The sequence below is a fragment of the Scatophagus argus genome, chromosome 10, assembly GCF_020382885.2.
Source record: "Scatophagus argus isolate fScaArg1 chromosome 10, fScaArg1.pri, whole genome shotgun sequence".
NCBI lineage: Eukaryota > Metazoa > Chordata > Actinopteri > Scatophagidae > Scatophagus > Scatophagus argus.
Window position 1 is genome coordinate 2,043,033 of NC_058502.1, and position 18,502 is coordinate 2,061,534.

At 41.2% G+C, this 18,502-nt stretch overlaps 1 protein-coding gene across 1 annotated transcript in view; it reads right to left on the reverse strand.

Moving 5' to 3' along the window:
* LOC124065854 (pro-neuregulin-3, membrane-bound isoform) overlaps positions 1–18,502 on the reverse strand; it is a 284,845-nt gene that overhangs the window by 9,594 nt on the left and 256,749 nt on the right. The window contains exons 5-6 of the mRNA XM_046401682.1: positions 12,112–12,214; positions 8,134–8,260 (exon numbers count right to left, since the gene is read on the reverse strand). Coding sequence (XP_046257638.1) covers positions 8,134–8,260; positions 12,112–12,214 — 230 coding nt within the window. The remainder of the gene's footprint in view (positions 1–8,133; positions 8,261–12,111; positions 12,215–18,502) is intronic.

The window sequence follows — 18,502 nt, forward strand, 5'->3', positions numbered from 1 at the left end:
TCTGCATCTAGTAAGTCAGAAGAAACACCATCTCAATAATTAATAAGCCCTTTTAAAGCCTGGTTTTACCACAGTGGGGAAGTTTACTAGTAAAACTATGCAATTAAGCCCTCAGTACTTCAGTTCAGGTGAATTTCAAGAAGCATTAGGATAAAATTTAAAATTTAATTATGTAGACACATGGAGGATTAAGTATGACAGAAACAGTGTACATGTAAGAGTCATACAGTATATACAGGGTCTCATTTGTCCAGCATTTGGCCAGTAAATCACATTTTTGTTCATAAAGTGAGACAATGCTCATTTGTCCACCTCCTTCCGTGTGGCAGAGAGGTAATTTCTGATTGGATTTCTCCAACACGTTCTCATCCCAGGACGTCGCTTTGTCACACAGCCCTTGAGTCTCATCCAGACACACACGGTACCCTTTAGTATCTGTCAGCGGCGGGCAAATCCTTCCAGCCACAAAGCCCTTTTAACCCATGCTTAACATGAAATGACAAGTTTAGCCACGAAAACCATGTGATTAGGTCTACGAAAATATCAGTGACTTGTGTTTGGTTTTGACGCAAACTCCAATCTCCTGGGTACAAGTGTGTGGTGACAACTTTACGGTCTCATCCAGATGTGAAAGTGTCTTCTGCGTCTGGACGAGATGCTGAGGGATGTGTCATAACTACGGTATTTGATGCCATGGGAATGAGACCAGGCTCGATTTATCACATGTCCTTCATTTGGTGCAGAAATGTATTCTACCTATAAAAATTCTGTGTCTTTCTCTTTATTGCTTTCCATCCATTTCGAATTTCTTTCTTATCCACACTGATCCTTCTGTTGTGGCCTCTCCTGCCTTCTCCCCCTGTGGTAGCAGTCATGACAGGAGATCTACATCAGCACTATCGTGCTAAGTCCCAAGTCCTCCCTTTTAACTGTCTTCATGTTCATCCCTATCTCCGGAGGAACAAATATGCAATGAAACAAAGCAGCCGCTTGTTCTGCATTTCACATGACAAGGCAGACTGAGTTGCACAGCAGCAAAGATCTGCTGCGAACTCCTCAAAAGAACACAGGACAGCACAAGAAAGTGTTTAAGGCTTTATACTTTAAAAGCCTTAAAGATGTAAGGAGAGTGGTGTTGGTTTGATTTCCTATCTGCAACACAAACCTATCTGTGGTTTGCATCTGTCACGCAGTGACAGTTTCCTCTCCTCAGCATTATCTCAGCATCGTCTAGACTTTTGTAACATAAACTGAGAGAAACTCATTTTTGTGCAAATTCATTCTCCAAAGTACATTTATGCTTTTTCTTGATACAAAGTTCTGAGTTTGATGTCTAACTAACAAGGTTGTCAGTGATACAATCCTTTTTGAGGTCTCTCTGCAGGACACCGGCCTCATTAGCGTCACACATGCTGCCACAGCTACGTGACCATTCAGATGAGGCTGATTTGTGCTCATAAAACCATGACATACTTTTCTTCCTTCCTTCCTTCCTTCCTTCCTTCCTTCCTTCCTTCCTTTTTTCTTTCTTTCTTTGTTAACTTAAATTGATGGTATATACTCACCAGCTTCAAATAAAACAGACTTGTAAAAAACCGACACAGAAACACAGCAGCTCCTGTGAAACACATAATCTTGATTTTAAACCAGGAAATACAATGTAGGAGTTTGCATCTTCACATATTTAGGATTGGTCAAATGTCTTCGGGCAATAACACGCATCAGTGCTGAAGGTCCTTTTAAAAGTGACACCAGTTAGGGTCAAGGAGGTGCTGCACCGTTTGATTGTCTCTGCATCTGATTCAGAGATCCGAACGCCATGAAAAGACAAATGAAGTGACAAGAAAAACTTTTCAAAATTAAGTCTCCCATTATTTAATGCGTGGAAAATTCTGTTTAAGTGAAAATAATAACCAAGACGATGAGATTTTTCACATAAAAGGGGTGTTAGTCTGCGAGCGCCAATGTAATTCCAAGCTGCTTCATTTTTCAAATCTTTCTCCCTTGTTGGAGTGAAGTGAATCACTGCACTACCCCTTTAACACTGGCTGATATCGTCAGGTGCAGACAAATGCAAACAGTATTAATGTATTGCAAACGCAGCATATTTGAGCAGGTGAAGAATCCAATGCAAACCCCTCCTGTTGCATCTCTCCGTCCACTCTGTGGTGTTCTGACACCACGCACATCCAAGCTGCTAACTGACACAGAAGCTTCCAGTGAACACCTCCTCAGTTCTCAGCGTGCGATAAAACAGCAAATATGAAGTTTTAACAATGAGACATTACATTAGAAAGTGGGCTAAAGTTATTCAAACACAGAAGGAAGGTCGAGGTCGCCTTTGTTGCTAATTAATTCACGATTAAGAAGAAGCGGATGACAGTTTTCATGCCCCTGCGCGTTCTGACTGAAGGAAATGTCCACATGCACAAACTTAACAATGCTGTGCTTTTTACAGTTACAGACGGAAATAGTCTTGTGTTTAACCTATTCATTCAGTACAGACGAATAAAGAGTTCTGCCTACCAGCTCAAAGGGGGAAAAGTGCTACCAATCTGTCAACGCTGACACTGTGAGCTTCAGCGGCCATTTTGTTTCAGCTTGAAAATAGATTCAGGCTTTAGAAAGACTCCTCAAGGAAAAAGCATAAACTGAGCGCATGTGTCATACAGCAATACTGACTGTTCATAGAGGTCATCAATATAAATGTAATGTTTTCTCGCACAGCTGCAGGCAAAGAAACTCTGCTCTCTAGCGCCATAAACGACGCATAGATACAATGGGGAAAAGTAATCATTGCTCTGACAGTGACTGCATGCCGAGTCTGGACATTTGTGGTGCTAAGGGAGCATGCAGTGGTGTATATTAATGGATATGTGTGTGCACTGTAATGGATGTTTTAATCTCAGAGATAGGAATACACCAAACGCCTCTGGCACTGAGGTTTTTTAACCCTGACAGAATATCCGGAGGGAACCAGGAGATGATTTTTACGATTTGTACAGAGATGCTGTCATCAATAACAGCTTTACAGTATTATAAACACACACACACACACACACACAATGTGTATACAGCGCTGTCTCAGAACTAAGCTGAGCAGGCTCAGGGTAGTCTTGTTCATGATAGAGACAGAGCAGTTTCAATTATGCCACAGTGACAGACAGACTCAGTGGAAAACCTGTGGAATACATGATAGGGTGGTAAAACTGATTGAAAGAGAAAGACGGGCTCAGTCAGAGCGGCTCTTTACTTCAGTTCTTAATCAAATACCTCCAGCAAATGGCCCTGTGGTGCTAATCAGAGGCGCTCGTTTCCTATAACACGCCACTGCTGGATTGTTCAGCTTCCTTTGTGATGACCTACCTGATTATACTGAGTGCTTATCTGCATGGTCATGTGCTTAAACAAAAAGTAAAAATTAAATAGGGGTTTAATTGTGGTGAAGAGTGAGAGAAATTAAGCCTAATAGCCTGCTGTGTCTGACATGTTTGTATGAGTGCATGCTCCTAAAACACCACTGACCCTGTGCTTGTTGCTGTGTGTTCAGAAATTTTGGTAATTGATTGCCTACAGACGGAAGTCAATGCGATTCTGGGTGTGTAGGCACAAAACAAACAAATACAATGCATTTGCATGTGTGCTCCCCTGAAGGCTCTTGTAGAAATAAATTAAATAAAACAAGATTTAAAAGGAACATTTATACACTGAAGATCAGGCTTATTTTTCTCAACAATACATTCTGTGGAGTCAGTAAACAATAATCAGTATTTCATGAGCTTGTGCTAACAGAGCAATTAGCGAAATAAGAGCAAAAAGATCACTTTTAAATTGTTTTGTATCATTTGGAAATAATGCAGTTTTACTGTAGTTTATTCAGTTGAATATTCCTTCATTCTCTTATAGTCTACTCGTTATATTCTTGGCAGAAAAATCAATGGCATGCAAAAAAAAACCAAAACAATAATTATCAAGCATATGCATTGTTATCACTTGATCTTGCAAACCGACAGTTAGCTCAGAGTGCTAATGTTACTGCAATTTAAAATTTGTCATTTTACGTCAGAAGAGACTGGGTGTCATATGCTTTCAAAGTATGTATAGCACACAGGCCTCTGGGAGGACATATTCTGTCAGTCTGAACAGCTGTAGTCTCTAATGTCACCTCTTCAGGTTGGCAGACTTGCTGGAAAGTTTTTCCAGACTGTGTGTTTGTCTTTGTCCTGTTGAGACACTCCTTCTGACGTCCTGTGTTAAGGTTTATCTTCTCTTGGAATTACAGTATAATTATTCTTCAGCCATCAACGATTTTGTGCATTCATTTAATTAAGTCCTGAGTGCTTACAGACAATTTCATCGACAGCTTCGCAAGGCGCACCTGAATGCACCATCAAGAGTGTGTCAGAGACTAGAGACTCTCAGCTCAAGTTTTTTATTACACGACTATTTTGGTCCTAAAATTTACCTGCCAGTGGGGCCGACAGCCTTGTGAGATTTATTCTTTAATTTCAGACGCCGCTGGTGCATAATCAAAATGGGCCGTTTGCTGTCTTCCCTGTTTCTGGGACTGCGGATGGATGAGCTTTACTGTGCCACTTTCTGGTGCTAATGCTAATTATTCTTATTTGGTCTGGTAATTTGGCCAACAGTAACTTCAACCAAATCCAGAAGAGGTTTAAAGTAATTACTTTGAATTGCGTGCAACAGAATGTGGTCCGGGTGCTGCAGTGGAGGTTGAGCCTTCATCACTATGAAGCAGCAGCACAGCAATGCTGAGCAGACCCACACACTCCTGACGGCATAGCAGCTTAATGAAACAACTCCACTCAAACTGGAATTCTGTGCTGTGAGTGTCTGCATATGACATATGTTATGTCTAAACAACGAACAACAGTGAACCTAAATCAATTAAAGGTCACAGAGCACAAAGCGCAGCTCCTGTCCGACAGAGTTTGATATTTTTCATTGAAAATCTTTAACTCAACTGACTCCAACTGGCCAATTTCACATCCTTTATAAAGTCTCAAAAGCTTGACAAGAAGCATAAAACCTAAATTGTGATTTCTCAGAAAGTATGAAAAAGGTACCAAGAAGCTGAAGCAAACGGATAAAGAGCAGTGACCCATTTAAAGTTTGAATGAAGTTCCTAGTTGAAAGAAGAAAGAGAATGAGATTAACGAGCAGCAGGTTTGAACATTCCTCCAAATGGCTCACATAAGACAAGATAAAGATTACAACAACATGAAAGATATAAAAGTGAACAGCAACCCCAATAATGTTCAAAACATCTGAAGATTTGAACGGAGATTTAAACTTCAAGTCTGTGCACGTTTTGGTCGTGCCAACAAATGAAAGCTAATAAAAGAAGATCAAAATGTACTGCAGTGCAGTATAATTACACTAAATCTGTGCATTTCCGGTCATATGGCATATAATATTCAAACATAGAAAGGTGGATTGCTGGCTGTCTCTTGATCTTCATGTAAGTTTGGGAGGCCGGCTTGTCCTTGGCAGAGCACTCAGCTTGAGGGTAATATGAGGAGACACACCTGACACCCCATCTTTGCAGTCCAGATTTTACAGATTGCTTTGAAGCTTTGGTTGGCCCTGTCTCCAAGCTCTATCTTAGATATCTGAACCATTTGTGAATCGAATCTCTTCAGGCAAGAACACCCTTATGTTCTGAAGTCTGTTAGCTGAAGATTAAAGTCGAAGGGGCCTGTGCCATGCTGCTCCATTCAGATACTTTTACTTTTTAGACCTGTTGATTCAAGTTGTGCATTGAATCGTGTCACACAGTATACTGTCACTTTAGTACCTGCACTTCATAAGCATCCTGTGACCAGCATTTGTCCGTCTCTGTGAAATATGATCGTGTGCATCAGAAGGCCGGAGTAAACAGGATATGAAGATTCAACAAGTTTCAACAAGTTTTCATCCCAGGTCATCAAACACACATGTCTTTTTGCTATGCTGCTCAGTGTCTTCAACAGATTCTCAAGGTACCCTTTGTTCAGGTGGAATATATTTCTTGTGATATGAGGTTTGAAAAATAGCAAAAAAGACTGCATATTTTCCCATGGGCAGTAGAGAACAAAAAAGAGGTTGTACGGCAGTGCCTTCCAAAACAACCCTGCCTATTACAAAACTGACTGATTCACAATCAGTGTTCATTTTTAAAGGCATAGTTTTGGGGAAATACGTCAAGGGTCAGATGGGAAGAATGTGTCTCGTTCATCAGTATCTGATACCACACCCATGTATTCACAGTAAACCCGAGACTATGTCCAGTTAGCTCAGCATATCCCAACATTTTGAACCGTTGGTTTAAGTCTTGGCGAAATGGAAGCACAAATTGCTTGAATGAGGTCAGGATAAGATAAGAAATTCATTTTAAGAAAGTGCTCTTGACTGTCAGCTGTACCATGAACTGCTAGTGAGAATATAAATTATGTTTGGATCTCTCATACAGACACACACGCACACACAGACGCAGTGATTTATCCATTTTGTGTATATTAATGTGTTTATGATGGATAAAAGTCTGTGGTGGATACATTGCATGTGCTTTGCTTCATTTTAAATTTAAATCACACCTTTGAGAGGAGACATACAATTTATCCAATAAAGCTTCATGTCAAAACCATGTAGATCAGATAGATATGATAAACATGTAAAAACGATTAAAGCTAATTTATGCCCAGCAGTGAACAAATACACACAGGCATACATGCAGACCCCCGAGGCGATGGAAGACGTGGATTTGACTGACAGTCAAATTAAGGTAATGTTTTCCATGGCAGCTACTCTGCAACGCGCATCTGGGAGAGATGTGATGACAAAGAGCGCTGAGAAGATGATGAATGACATCGCTCCCAAACCACCGAACGATTTCTCACTCAAAGACCTGTGAGTCTGACGCAAGTGGCCAGGTGGAGACGGGACTACACACTGATTCATATGCGGCTAAAAACTGCAGGGGGTGATGAATTTTATGATGGATCCTAATACTCTGAATACTCTGAGGTGTTCTGTGGGTACTGCATATGCGTGATTTGTGATAATCTCTTCAGGGCCACTGCTAGCACATACCAAATTATGGATGTTTGTTCTAAGTAGAGATGCAACAACTAGTCAGTTAATCGATTAGTTGATGGAAAAAAAAGAGTTAATGGTTGATAACTGATTAATAGTTTAAATCATTTTTCAAGCATAAATGTCAAACATTTGCTGGTTCCACCTCCTGAAATGTCACAACTTGCTGCTTTCCTTTATCCTTTAGGATAGTAACTGCAGAGTCTTTTGAACAGAAGAAACAATTTAAAGACTCATTTTAGGCTCTGGGAAATTATGATGAGCACCTTTGAACATTTTTTTTGACATTTCATTTCAAAAAAAAAATTCAATTAATCATGAAAACAGGGGGCAGATTAATTGATAGTGAAAATAATCACTAGTTGCAGCTCTACTAAGCAACAAAATATTTTGAATTTGTGCAAACTGAAATAAACAGGACATGTACTGAATGTTGGAGTGGATTACTGATAGAGTCTGGATGTGCTGTTTGGTTTATGCTGGTATAACAGCCCAGCCGCCATAATGAAATGTTGCCACTGTACGTTTCTGCAACTCACAGATCTGTTTCATACGTATCACATCACCATTTCCCTCGGGATCAATAAGGTATCTATCTATCTGATCTATCTTGTATGCGTCAGATCACTTTCAGATTATACTGTATGAACATTTGCAGCCGTCTTTGTGATATTTTCAGTGAAATGTTGAAAGATTTTCCAGAATATGGAAACATAAACGTAAAGTTTCAGTGTATTCCTGGTGTGCAGAAACATGTGGTGCCAGTCATTATTCTGCACACTGAGTTGAGCGTAAGCAGCTGAAGATACTGTTCAACATTACTCAGTCACATCCTTTTTAGCCTTTCTGATTGTTAACCACAACAGGTTAATATTACCCTAATTCTGCTGTCTTCTGAACACATTTAATTTTTAAGACACCCTGGGTTACGCACATGAACGCTGTTTTCCATGTGTATGAACACGTATGAACGCTCTTCACCAGAAGGCAGCAACACTGAAACAAAGTCAAGGTGGAAAAAGGAGCAACAGCGGTCACCTCATGCATTTGCAGGTTGATGTTTGGGGGCCTCATCTTGGCATCCAGAGCATTATGGGAATTAGCCGTGTAGTTTTTCAGACTGCGGCTCTCCTTCAGGTGGGCCTGGAGCTTCTCCCTGCGCCTCCTGAGGAGAGAGACAACAAAGGGGAGTGAAGTACACTTTGACCTCTGCCAGGTGATTACTGTTTATCCTGCATAGGCTTTGGGTTTCCAACCAACTAAGTTAATACAAATATCAGTACCCAAGTACACCAATCTGTATTCTACCACAGTTTCTACCACTGATTTCAACCATTTAACCATGTGACCACAGACGTCCAGAGCGCCAGGTGCTGGTATTCTTCAGCAGTCATTATGGGAATAACTGGCTTTTCTTATGAGGAGATGTTGGCAGGCAGCACTACCTGACAGAACAGTACAGGACATGAAGCACGCCAAAACCACGAGTGTTTAGGTGCATAAAAGCCTGCAGCCGTTGTGAACATTCAGGACAAACGTGATGACGTTCTGATCTTTGTTTCCAGAGATGCATGTGATAAGGCAGAGTCAGTCCTTTGTGAAGAAGCCTAAATTTTCTCTATTTTTGGTTTTGAAGAGTATCCAAACATCAGCTAAATAAGATAATTTCATACAATCATCCATTTCAAAAAGACAAAAACACACAAGAAAAATAGGAAAAACACGACTGTGCTTCTGCGTCAGCTAAAGCTATCTTAAAAACTAAAGCCTGTTCTGTGGATTTGTTCCTGAGTTTTTCTTTAAAATTTTCAGATTCATCCACCGACTTGTTTCAAAAAACGAGTCAGTGGCCAAATGATTTGCGTTCCAGCAGCCTCCTGCTCTTGAAGAGAGAGGAGAAGAAGCTGTTGACCAAAGGAGTGTTTGTTCTGATCCTCTTCTTATTTCTTCTCTGAGCAGTAATAAAGAAATCCTTAGAACAAACTAATATACCTGACATACCTTGACTCATAAATGATCATTTCTGCTAAAGCGTTTTGAGTCTGGACTCTCTTCGTTTCTCGGATGTGTTTTTATTAACTGGTTGAAGCAGAACGCTTTGCAATTTTCGTGCAAAGTCACTGAAGGACTGAAGTCATTGACTGCAAAACTAATTAGTTCGACCCTAATCTTGCATAGATGCAGACCTGACTCATGGCAAAAGGTCTGGAGATAATCATATTAGAGGAAGTGCAATAATTAGGCCTTCTGGAGCAGAGGGGTTGTAATCTGATTTCTGTCATTCATCTTAAAGAAGCTCTCCTTGTTTGTTTTCCTGACCAGTGTACATTATACGTTCTTAATTTTTCCGACACCACTTACCCAAGTTTGTGCTTTTACGCTGAATGGATGGAAACGCACTAAACCCTTTTATCACAGCTTCATTCTGTCGTGTCAGAGGTTTTCTTGTCATTAGACACAGCCCATGAAGCCAATACAGTCTGTATCTCGACTTTCTGACGAGTGACAGAGATGTAATGATGGGTTTACAAACAGCCTCATGCCGAGCATCCTCTCCACCTCTGTGGCACTTTAATTATACTTTGTTAGAAGACACAATATTAGTAAGAAAGGTCCATTACGTCTGCTGAAGCCTTGACGGAATCTGGCTGGCTCGTTCGATGCTTTTGAATGTGAAAGGGCATGCTTGCTCTTCATGATAGAAGCGCTTTTGACTACACAGACATGAAATCAGACTTGTTTGAATGATGTCAGTAACAACATCCGATGTCAGTTTGATTTATTAACTATCCTGCTAGACTGCTTTTGCGTAGTCAAACCTGTGTGCTATTAAGAGAGGGTCTCAACGACAAGAAAGTCTTGCCAGTCAGTGTTGCTCAAAAACTTGCATGTCTTTAACAAACAAGCCAATAAAACTTTCTTTTTGTGCCAAGGCAGATTAGAAGAGTGTGGAGGTCAGGGCAGTGAATGGCTGTAAGGAACTGTAGTCATGATTGTTCACTAGCCCATACCTTACCCGTTATTTATCTGCAATGACCATGAATGCCCCTGAACAACACTGTAATGGATAAAATGGAATAAATACATAGAAAATGATTTTAGATGGACATAATACACAGGTTTCACTGATCAAATGCGTCCTGAGCGGTAACTTTAGAGCAGGATAATTTAAAAATGATCATTACAGTATTGTAACATGATTTCCACCCCTGCCAGACACATACGCACTCAATTCAGGTTGTCCTTTAAAGAGCAATGATGACTTCATGAATAAAAGAATCGGTTCTCTTTCGTTTCACTGTATTTTTGTCGGCCTCTTTTTTTCTCACCGTGAGGAAACCTTTGACTTCTCTTTATTCAGGTCACTCAGATTTGCATGAATGCTTCCTGCTGATCTGTATGCGTCTTCTCCATTGAACAAGTTTCCCGACTCAATTACGGATCCGTTGAAAGCGCCTGTCCATCATGCCTTGATCCGATTATCTTGTTGTCAGGCTGCTCACTCACTCACATCATTATATTACAGAGGGAAGCCTATGGAATTACAGTGCCATCCATCACAGGCTACTCCACGGTCCATATACCCTGAATGACAGACTGCCATTACATACCGGATGTTTGACCCAGCCTCCTGAGAATATAGAATCTCTCCAGGCAAGCAATGCAAAGTGCTCACATCCAGGCATTAATGTTGGCCATTCAGAAGTATGCAGATTGGCAGAGAGGGAGGAATGAGAGACAGTGAAGAAACCATACGAGCTGACCTTTGGGCTGTAATGGACTATGTGTGTACACTTAATGAGATTTACAAATTGTCGCAAATACCCGGTCTGGGATTTTGTTCAAGATGTTTGATGCCTCAACGTGTTCCATTGGCCTGCGCTAAATTAACAAAATGTCTCCTTGGGCATTTCGTCTGCCCACACCCACCTGGGCTCATTACCAAATACTGTAACACTTCGCTTACTTTTGGACTTATGGCAGAATTTTCCGTGAATATTCAAGTCAAAGTGAGTTAGAAAGTTTGAAAATCATTGGATGAACTTGTGGTTCAAATGAAAGCAAGGAGCCTTGTGGTTGGGATGAAATTACATGTCACTGCAGCTAATTTACCTGTCAATATATTCATGAGAAAATTCCATATGTCACATTTATGCATTGCTGGTAAAATGGAGTTGTGGTGAAAATGCCCAGTTACAGTCCTTGAACTTTGTGTGTGTGTGTGTGTGTGTGTGTGTGTGTATTTGCATATTGATTTGTGTTTTCCCTAATCATTCAAAGGGGAAACAGATCCTGAATATTCAGAGACATATTTATGTTGCTCAGTACCTTCGTTTATGTGCTGATTGAATGTGTATTTTTACTGCCAATAGTGATGTTAAGAAATTAAAAGGATAAGCAACCAGTTTATTTCAACTTGGGTCTTATTTTTGTAGTTTTGCTCATCATTTCCAGTGTTTATGATAAAATTAGATGTTGTTAATTTAAGCCTGAAAAACATTTTACTCAGATGATACTTGTACTAGTACGTCTGTGCCAGCTGAGTGCTCTTTCAGCCCGACTAATAACTTTTACTGTGTTTGTTTAGAAACAACATGACTGATTGATTTTGCGGCAGCAATGTCACCACAGTCTTCTTAGCAATTATCAAGATTCAAGATGTTTGTTTTCACCTGAGTTGTACAAATATTTCTTTAGCTGTGCTTCACTGCAGAAAACAGCAAATAAATATTAATGTATATGAAGCACATAAACGTAAAAACAGAGCACAACAGCAATAAAGGGGATGAAAGCTGTGAAAGATCTGAAGCAACTGATTATATAAAAAGCAATAAACATAACAACAGAATATAAATGGCGACAAAAGGTAAACAGCAATAAAAGGTGCGCACAAAATGAGCCATCATTATCAGCAGGAATGATGACCAGACAGATGAAAGCGTTCAAATAAGTCCTGAAGATCAGTGCAACACTTGCTAAAACAGTTTGTGTGTTTTTGTGTGTTCATGCTCTCACTTGTTGCGGCAGTAGAGGGCCATGCACAGGGTTCCCAGGATGCTGATCGCCATGGCGATGGACGTGATTGACAGCACCTGTCTCTTGTACACCTCTTTGCTCTCTGCGGGGAGAAAAAACAGAGGGAGGAGCCACATTAACATGAGAACAACACACTCTTTGGGAGCGCAGTCGTGGATGAGTTGCGTATCCGTCAGAGTGTGTGTGTGTGTGTGTGTGTGTGTGTGGGAGACACTCAGAGGAAGGGAAGGATGTGGGGTTTGTGTGTGTATATCTGCTGAGATCCAACAGTCAATATTCTCAGAGCCAGAGTTAATACTAAATTAATACTATGCAGTAATCTCACCGTAACACAGAGTTAAACATGGTTTTGAGGTTTGTACTAATCCACTTTTAATTTCTAATATTGTTGTTTGCAGCACCCAAACAGCCATTTTACATCATCAAACAAGCAGCTGCGGTGCAACAGTTCTCTGGGGCTCTTTTGTATCTGCCTTGCACATTCATTCCTGTATGAGTGTAATTACTTGTGTAATGAATAAACTAAACAACACTGAAATAAAATAACTCAAACCCCACTTACGTTACACCAACGCCTCTTTACAATCCTCCAGCAACACCTGCTATTCTTAGTTACCACACAGATCTTTTTATCAGCTCCACCACGCCGAGTAATGGTCCGGTGCTGCTTTTAAAATGGATGCCACATGTAATGGAGCTTGAATACATGGAGACAAGAAGAGTTATAGTGCGGACGGATGCCATTAGTGGAGAAAAATGGAAGCTGTCTTGTTTGCTACGAACAAGTAAATCATAGTTGCCTTCAGATACGTTAATAGGCGATCAATCAGGTTTTATTTAGCGACGCTCAGACCTTGGGAAAGCACAGAGATGACACAGGATGTTGGGGTTTTACATTGAGGTGATGGAGACAGATTTTTAGTGTGGACGGCTCTGAATGGCCACTTTAGCACAAAAAGACAAAGTTCTAGGCGCTGCAGAACGCACCTGCAACCCTCTCAGCCCACTCAAGGGCATCCCGACAGCAGGCAGTGAGGGAAGAGTGTTACCAATTCATAAGCACATCAAGATTTTCAAGCCAGTCTGGGAATTCAAACCGGGGATCTCTCAGTACGAGCTGACTGCTGCAGCCTTTAAGTGACTGATGCCCACACAGATGTTTCACCATGCAGTCTGTCATGCATAATACCTGAAATAACTGCTGTCACCGTTAATGTATTCTCTTCTCCTCACTTCTGTCGGCATCTCTATTTCTCTCCTTCCATCTATGTCTAAGTTGTGTTTGGAGGTCAGTGTTGTTTTGATGCCAATAATCAGCCTGAGTCATCACTTTGGCTCGTTGGCTATAATTATATCATTAGAGGGAGCTGGGGACTGTCCTACAGGAGCGCACTGAGGTCGGCTGCAGGGAAGGCAGAGCAGCAGAGGAAGCTGGATGAGAAATAAAAATAAAAAGACATGAGGATCAATCAGAATGAGTGCAGAGTGGAGAAACGATGTTGTGGAGGTGCAGCACCCCCTTGTTTTCTCTTCTGAGACAGATTTTCTTTACTTTTATCCCCGGTACTGGCTTATTCTGAGTACTGATCCAATACTTCTCTGTCGTTTTGATTTAATACATGTCAAATGAAGACCTGTATGTACATGCATCTCATATACACTATGTCCCTCTTTATTACTGAATTCAGTTGTGGTATAGGTCTGTTTTTCGGGGTTTGGGCTCAACCCCTGACTTCCAGTGAAGGGAAATCTTAATGCTTCAGCATACCAAGACATTTTGGACAATGCTATGCTTCCAACTTTGTGGCAACAGTTTGTTGAAGGCCCTTTTCTATTCCAGCATGACTGTGCCCCAGTGCACAAAGCAAAGCTCCATAAAGACATGGTTGGATGAGTTTGGTGTGGAAGAACTTGACTGGCCCACACAGAGCCCTGACCTCAACCCCATCCAACACCTTTGGGATGAACTGGAACGGAGATTGTGAGCCAGGCCTTTTGGTCCAACATCAGTGTGTGACCTCACAAATGCTCTACTGCATGAATGGGCACAAATTCCCACAGAAAGCCTTCACAGAAGAGTGGAAGCTGTTAGAGCTGCAAAACTGTCTGTGTGTTTACAACGAGACGTCATTAAAGTCCCTGTTGGTGTGATGGTCAGGCGTCTCAATGCATTTGTCCATATGTTGTATGTTGTGTTGACATTACATGTCAGTCCCCTTACTGTTTGTAGGAGATAGCACATTCACATATTAATTTAATATACTCACTGACAAGTGAAGTTGGGGGACTAAAAAAGAGTAAAAATGAAACCAGTAGAAAAAAAAGAAAAAGAAGCAGCTGAAAGCTCTGATGCTCTGCTGTAAAGAGGGAGGGCAATGGAAGAAATGGGGTTACAGGAGAGGAGCAGATATAGTTTTCAAGTTTTCATTTGTGTTTTTTAAGTGCAATTTTCATTTGTGAAAGAAAAAAAGCCTTCACAAAAGTGTTTTTCTGGTCGGTGGAGGGGGAAAAGATGCTTCTTTGACATTGTGAACAAAAGGGGATGGAAACAGATGATGAAGATGATGCTGGGGATTTAGATGGAATAAAGGGACAAAGACAGAAAATTGAATTCTGGGATGTCTTCCTCATCCCCTGTCTGCAATGCTAATACAACTAGGATTGTTGGTAGGCACACAAATGTAAGTGTAAGTGCACATACACAAACTGAAGTTTACAACACTGGAGTTAGTGGGAAAAAGTACAGCAACATCACACACAGTGAGACGTTCGTGTTATATGCATGCGGCACGTTTGCTGTGAGGCCAATCATAAATGTGCAGCCAAAGTCAAGCTGTGCTTCAACTTGCCTCCAACGCTCCCACGTTTGTGCTTGGACACGCCTACAGCATGCACAGCCACGCTCTCTTGATGTGAATAAATCATACGGCTCAACGCAGCGAAAACATGTACAGGCTTCATCTGTGGGCACGTCCATTTATTTCCACTTTACATGGCAGTGTTCTGCCCTGCAGAGCCCCACTGTTCGCTTATTTACTGCAACATTATTGAAAAATATGATTAATATTTTCCACTAGAGCTGGTAGCAGCAGCCATACGGAGGTGCTGCTGTGACCTTTTCGTATGCATGTAATCATATACATTCAGAATGTGTTTGCAGCAGCCATGTTTCCATACAGGTGATTCAGCCAGAAAGAGAGAAATCAATAAGTGATGGAGTTAGAGGTGAAACATTCTCGCTTTGTACACAACAAAGATTAAAGTTTTTATGACTTGTATTGATTGATATGACACCCAAATACATAAAAATAATACCCGCTGTAGTGGAAAGCCTATCCTTGAATAAATAAAGCAAAGAAATCTCTCTTTCTGGCATTCATCCACATATAAAATGGGGTTAAAGGGGCACTTCAACCATGTTTCTAAATAATGGAATCTTGCAGATATTTTTTCATTTGCTCAGTTTGCTGGATTTAAAAAAAAAGTTTTCAAATTTTCAAAGTCTTGACCTAAAGTCCATCGAGCTGATCTTCTTGGAGAATCAAAGCAGCCTGTTCCATAGATAGTGAGTCCATAGTCCTCTCGCCAGTTCTGCCAGTTCAGACGGTGTTGCTTCCAGTTTATACTTAGTATATAAGTGACTGAAGGTTTGACATCTATATAACAGGTTTTCAATATCTGACTGAAACTGTTTAACAAGAGGACAATTCAGTGTACCCTCTTCACAACCACACCAAAATAATTTAGATAACCAAACGTTAACCAAGATAACCAAAGTTTGGTTTCAACTGATTCCTGGATTTTCTGCCTCTACCTCAAAACAGTAAGCAGGTTCCTCAGAAACAGATGAAGAATATCTTACACTAAAGCTGGGAGCAGCAAGAGCTATGAAGGTCCTGCTGCACCCTCCTCATATGCAGGTGTTTCCAGCAGCCATGTTTCCATACAGAACTCAAAACATGATGCAGTGCAGTTTCGAGGTTCCTCTTGATAATCGCTGGTGACTGTTTTCTTATGGTCTAATTTATGTTGATGATTGACAGTAGTGTTACAGGGCCCTCCAACACATATCTCAAAACCTGACCAGATAAAACCCAAACTTTCTGCATGAAAATGGCACTTAAAAACAATCTAGACAATATGTTTCATGCAATTTTGGGTGAACTGACCCTTTAAACTATGATCCAATTTTACAGGGATGATCAGCTCTTCTCTGTCACCATAAACACCTGTGTGTGCAAATATACACACAAACACAGAGTACAGTCAGATAGTTGGTGACAGCACAGACACAGATCCTCACACACAAACAGGAGTGACTAAAGTCTGGCAGCAGGCCGAGTTGGACAGCGTGTCTCTGAGGCACGCTGACTCTCAGGCCTGGTGAGAGGACTTAAGTCTGCATGGTGGGGGTTCATGACATGTAAACACAAACAGCGGACACAGAAATGCGCTTGACAATGCTCCAGCACAGCGCTCTCCACCATTTGTCCGTATCAGAGTTTGTAATCTCGACCCATTAAGTTTGGGCTCGCATTTTGTCATTGTTCCATCAGGCTTGACTGGACTGCAGTCTTCAAAATCACACAAACAAAATCCCTTCTGCATCAGCAAATGAGCTTTTATACTCCATATGTGATATCTTACCCTTATTTAAGGCAGAGGCAGTGCCAGGTTTGTGAATCATTGAAAGATTTTTATCTAATATTTTGGGCATATGGACGATTCAGACTGCTGGCAGACACCGACACTGTCAAGGTCTGTTGCGGATATTAGGTTAAGGTTTATTAAATTGTGTTGGATTTGTACAATTATGAATTAAACCGTGGTCTCTAGTTTGAAGGTGGTAAAATTTAATGTTTAGTGGCAGCACACTGGAATTGGTTCAAGTTTGACATAGCGGGTGAATTCGGATGATTGGTGGTACTCAAAAGGTCACTTTTGGCTGACTGCTACACAATCACAGTAGCATACTGATAGTTATGTCCTTAATCACATAATGTTATTTCAGGGCAGAAATTTGTCTCGAAGTCAGCGCAGACGTGCATCACCAACCTGCTGCCAGCTCACTGCTGCTTGACAGTAGTAAAGTTCATTTCCACTTAGTTCATTAAAAATGCTGACATGTAAAGCCGCCACATGATGCAATTTTTTTCCCCACAGTGAGATTATGATTTGTTTTCTGGTACCCCCTAAGTGCAACATTATAGGCCAAACCGTGCCCAGGCCTGACCGGGGTCCGACCAGCCCCTATGCCATATCTCCCTGTCTGTCCAGACTGACAGGGATCAGCATGTGAGAGATATGACAGAACAAGGAGTGATCAGAGGACCCAGCCAGACAGGGACGGGATACTCCAGCTTTAGACTCTTCATGTGCCGCACAGACTGCTGATGGAGGATAAAACCTTTATTTATGCAGGTCTGCTGTGCTAGAGTAAGCATGCTTTCTTGGCTGGTCACGGTCCTTTCCTCTATTACTCGGATGGCTTTATTCACCCATTTCCATATTGAATATATTTAGATGACTGGGACTATTGTTTCAGCGGGAAATCCTCTCTTTTTGTTTCTGTCTGGCTCCACGGTTTAGAAGAGGTTATCCACACCTTTCCTGACACTGTTGTAATAAATTATATGTTGGTGTTAGCCAGTCAATTGCTGCCTCTGCTCTGCTTCTTTCTCACCAAAAGCACTGAGCACATGGCCTCTGTGCTGACTCGTCTTCACAAGCTTCCAGTGTTGGATTGAAACTTTTAACCTCTCAGATCTCCTCCAGGGTTCTGGTCATCTGAGATAACGTGAACCAAAGCTGTTGGCTATTCTGTGATCAGGGCTGAGACACAGCTTTATTTTGTAGTTTCTGGACTTTAATTGTTAGGTCCAAGTGTGTCTTCTACATCTGTGTTACATGTCAAACACTTGAAAATTTGAATGTTTACATGACATATACTCAAAAATGGGTCTAATTCTCAATCAGCTGGTGTTATTTGATTGAGACGTGATCTCTGGGGAGACACCAGAGTGATTGCTTCCCAGTTTGCATTACATCTGTCTGTCTGTCTGTCTGTCTGTCTGTCTGACTGACTGACTGACTGACTGACTGTCTTCTCTCCTGTTTGTCATCTCTTTTCTCTTCTTTGACACTGAGCAACGCAGGCCTAACATTTTGCAGACATTTCAGCATTTCAGTCCCTAAGTTGTCAAAGTCGAGCAGATTGAAATGAAAACTTTTTCTACCTTTACCCCCATGCGTAAAAGACAAGTGAATGACATAAATGTCACTAACTCCTATCACAGCTGTCAAAATGCATGCAACCGTTTGCCAAATTTCCCCTTTCCAGCACAAACACACCTTTAAAGCCTCTGGATGG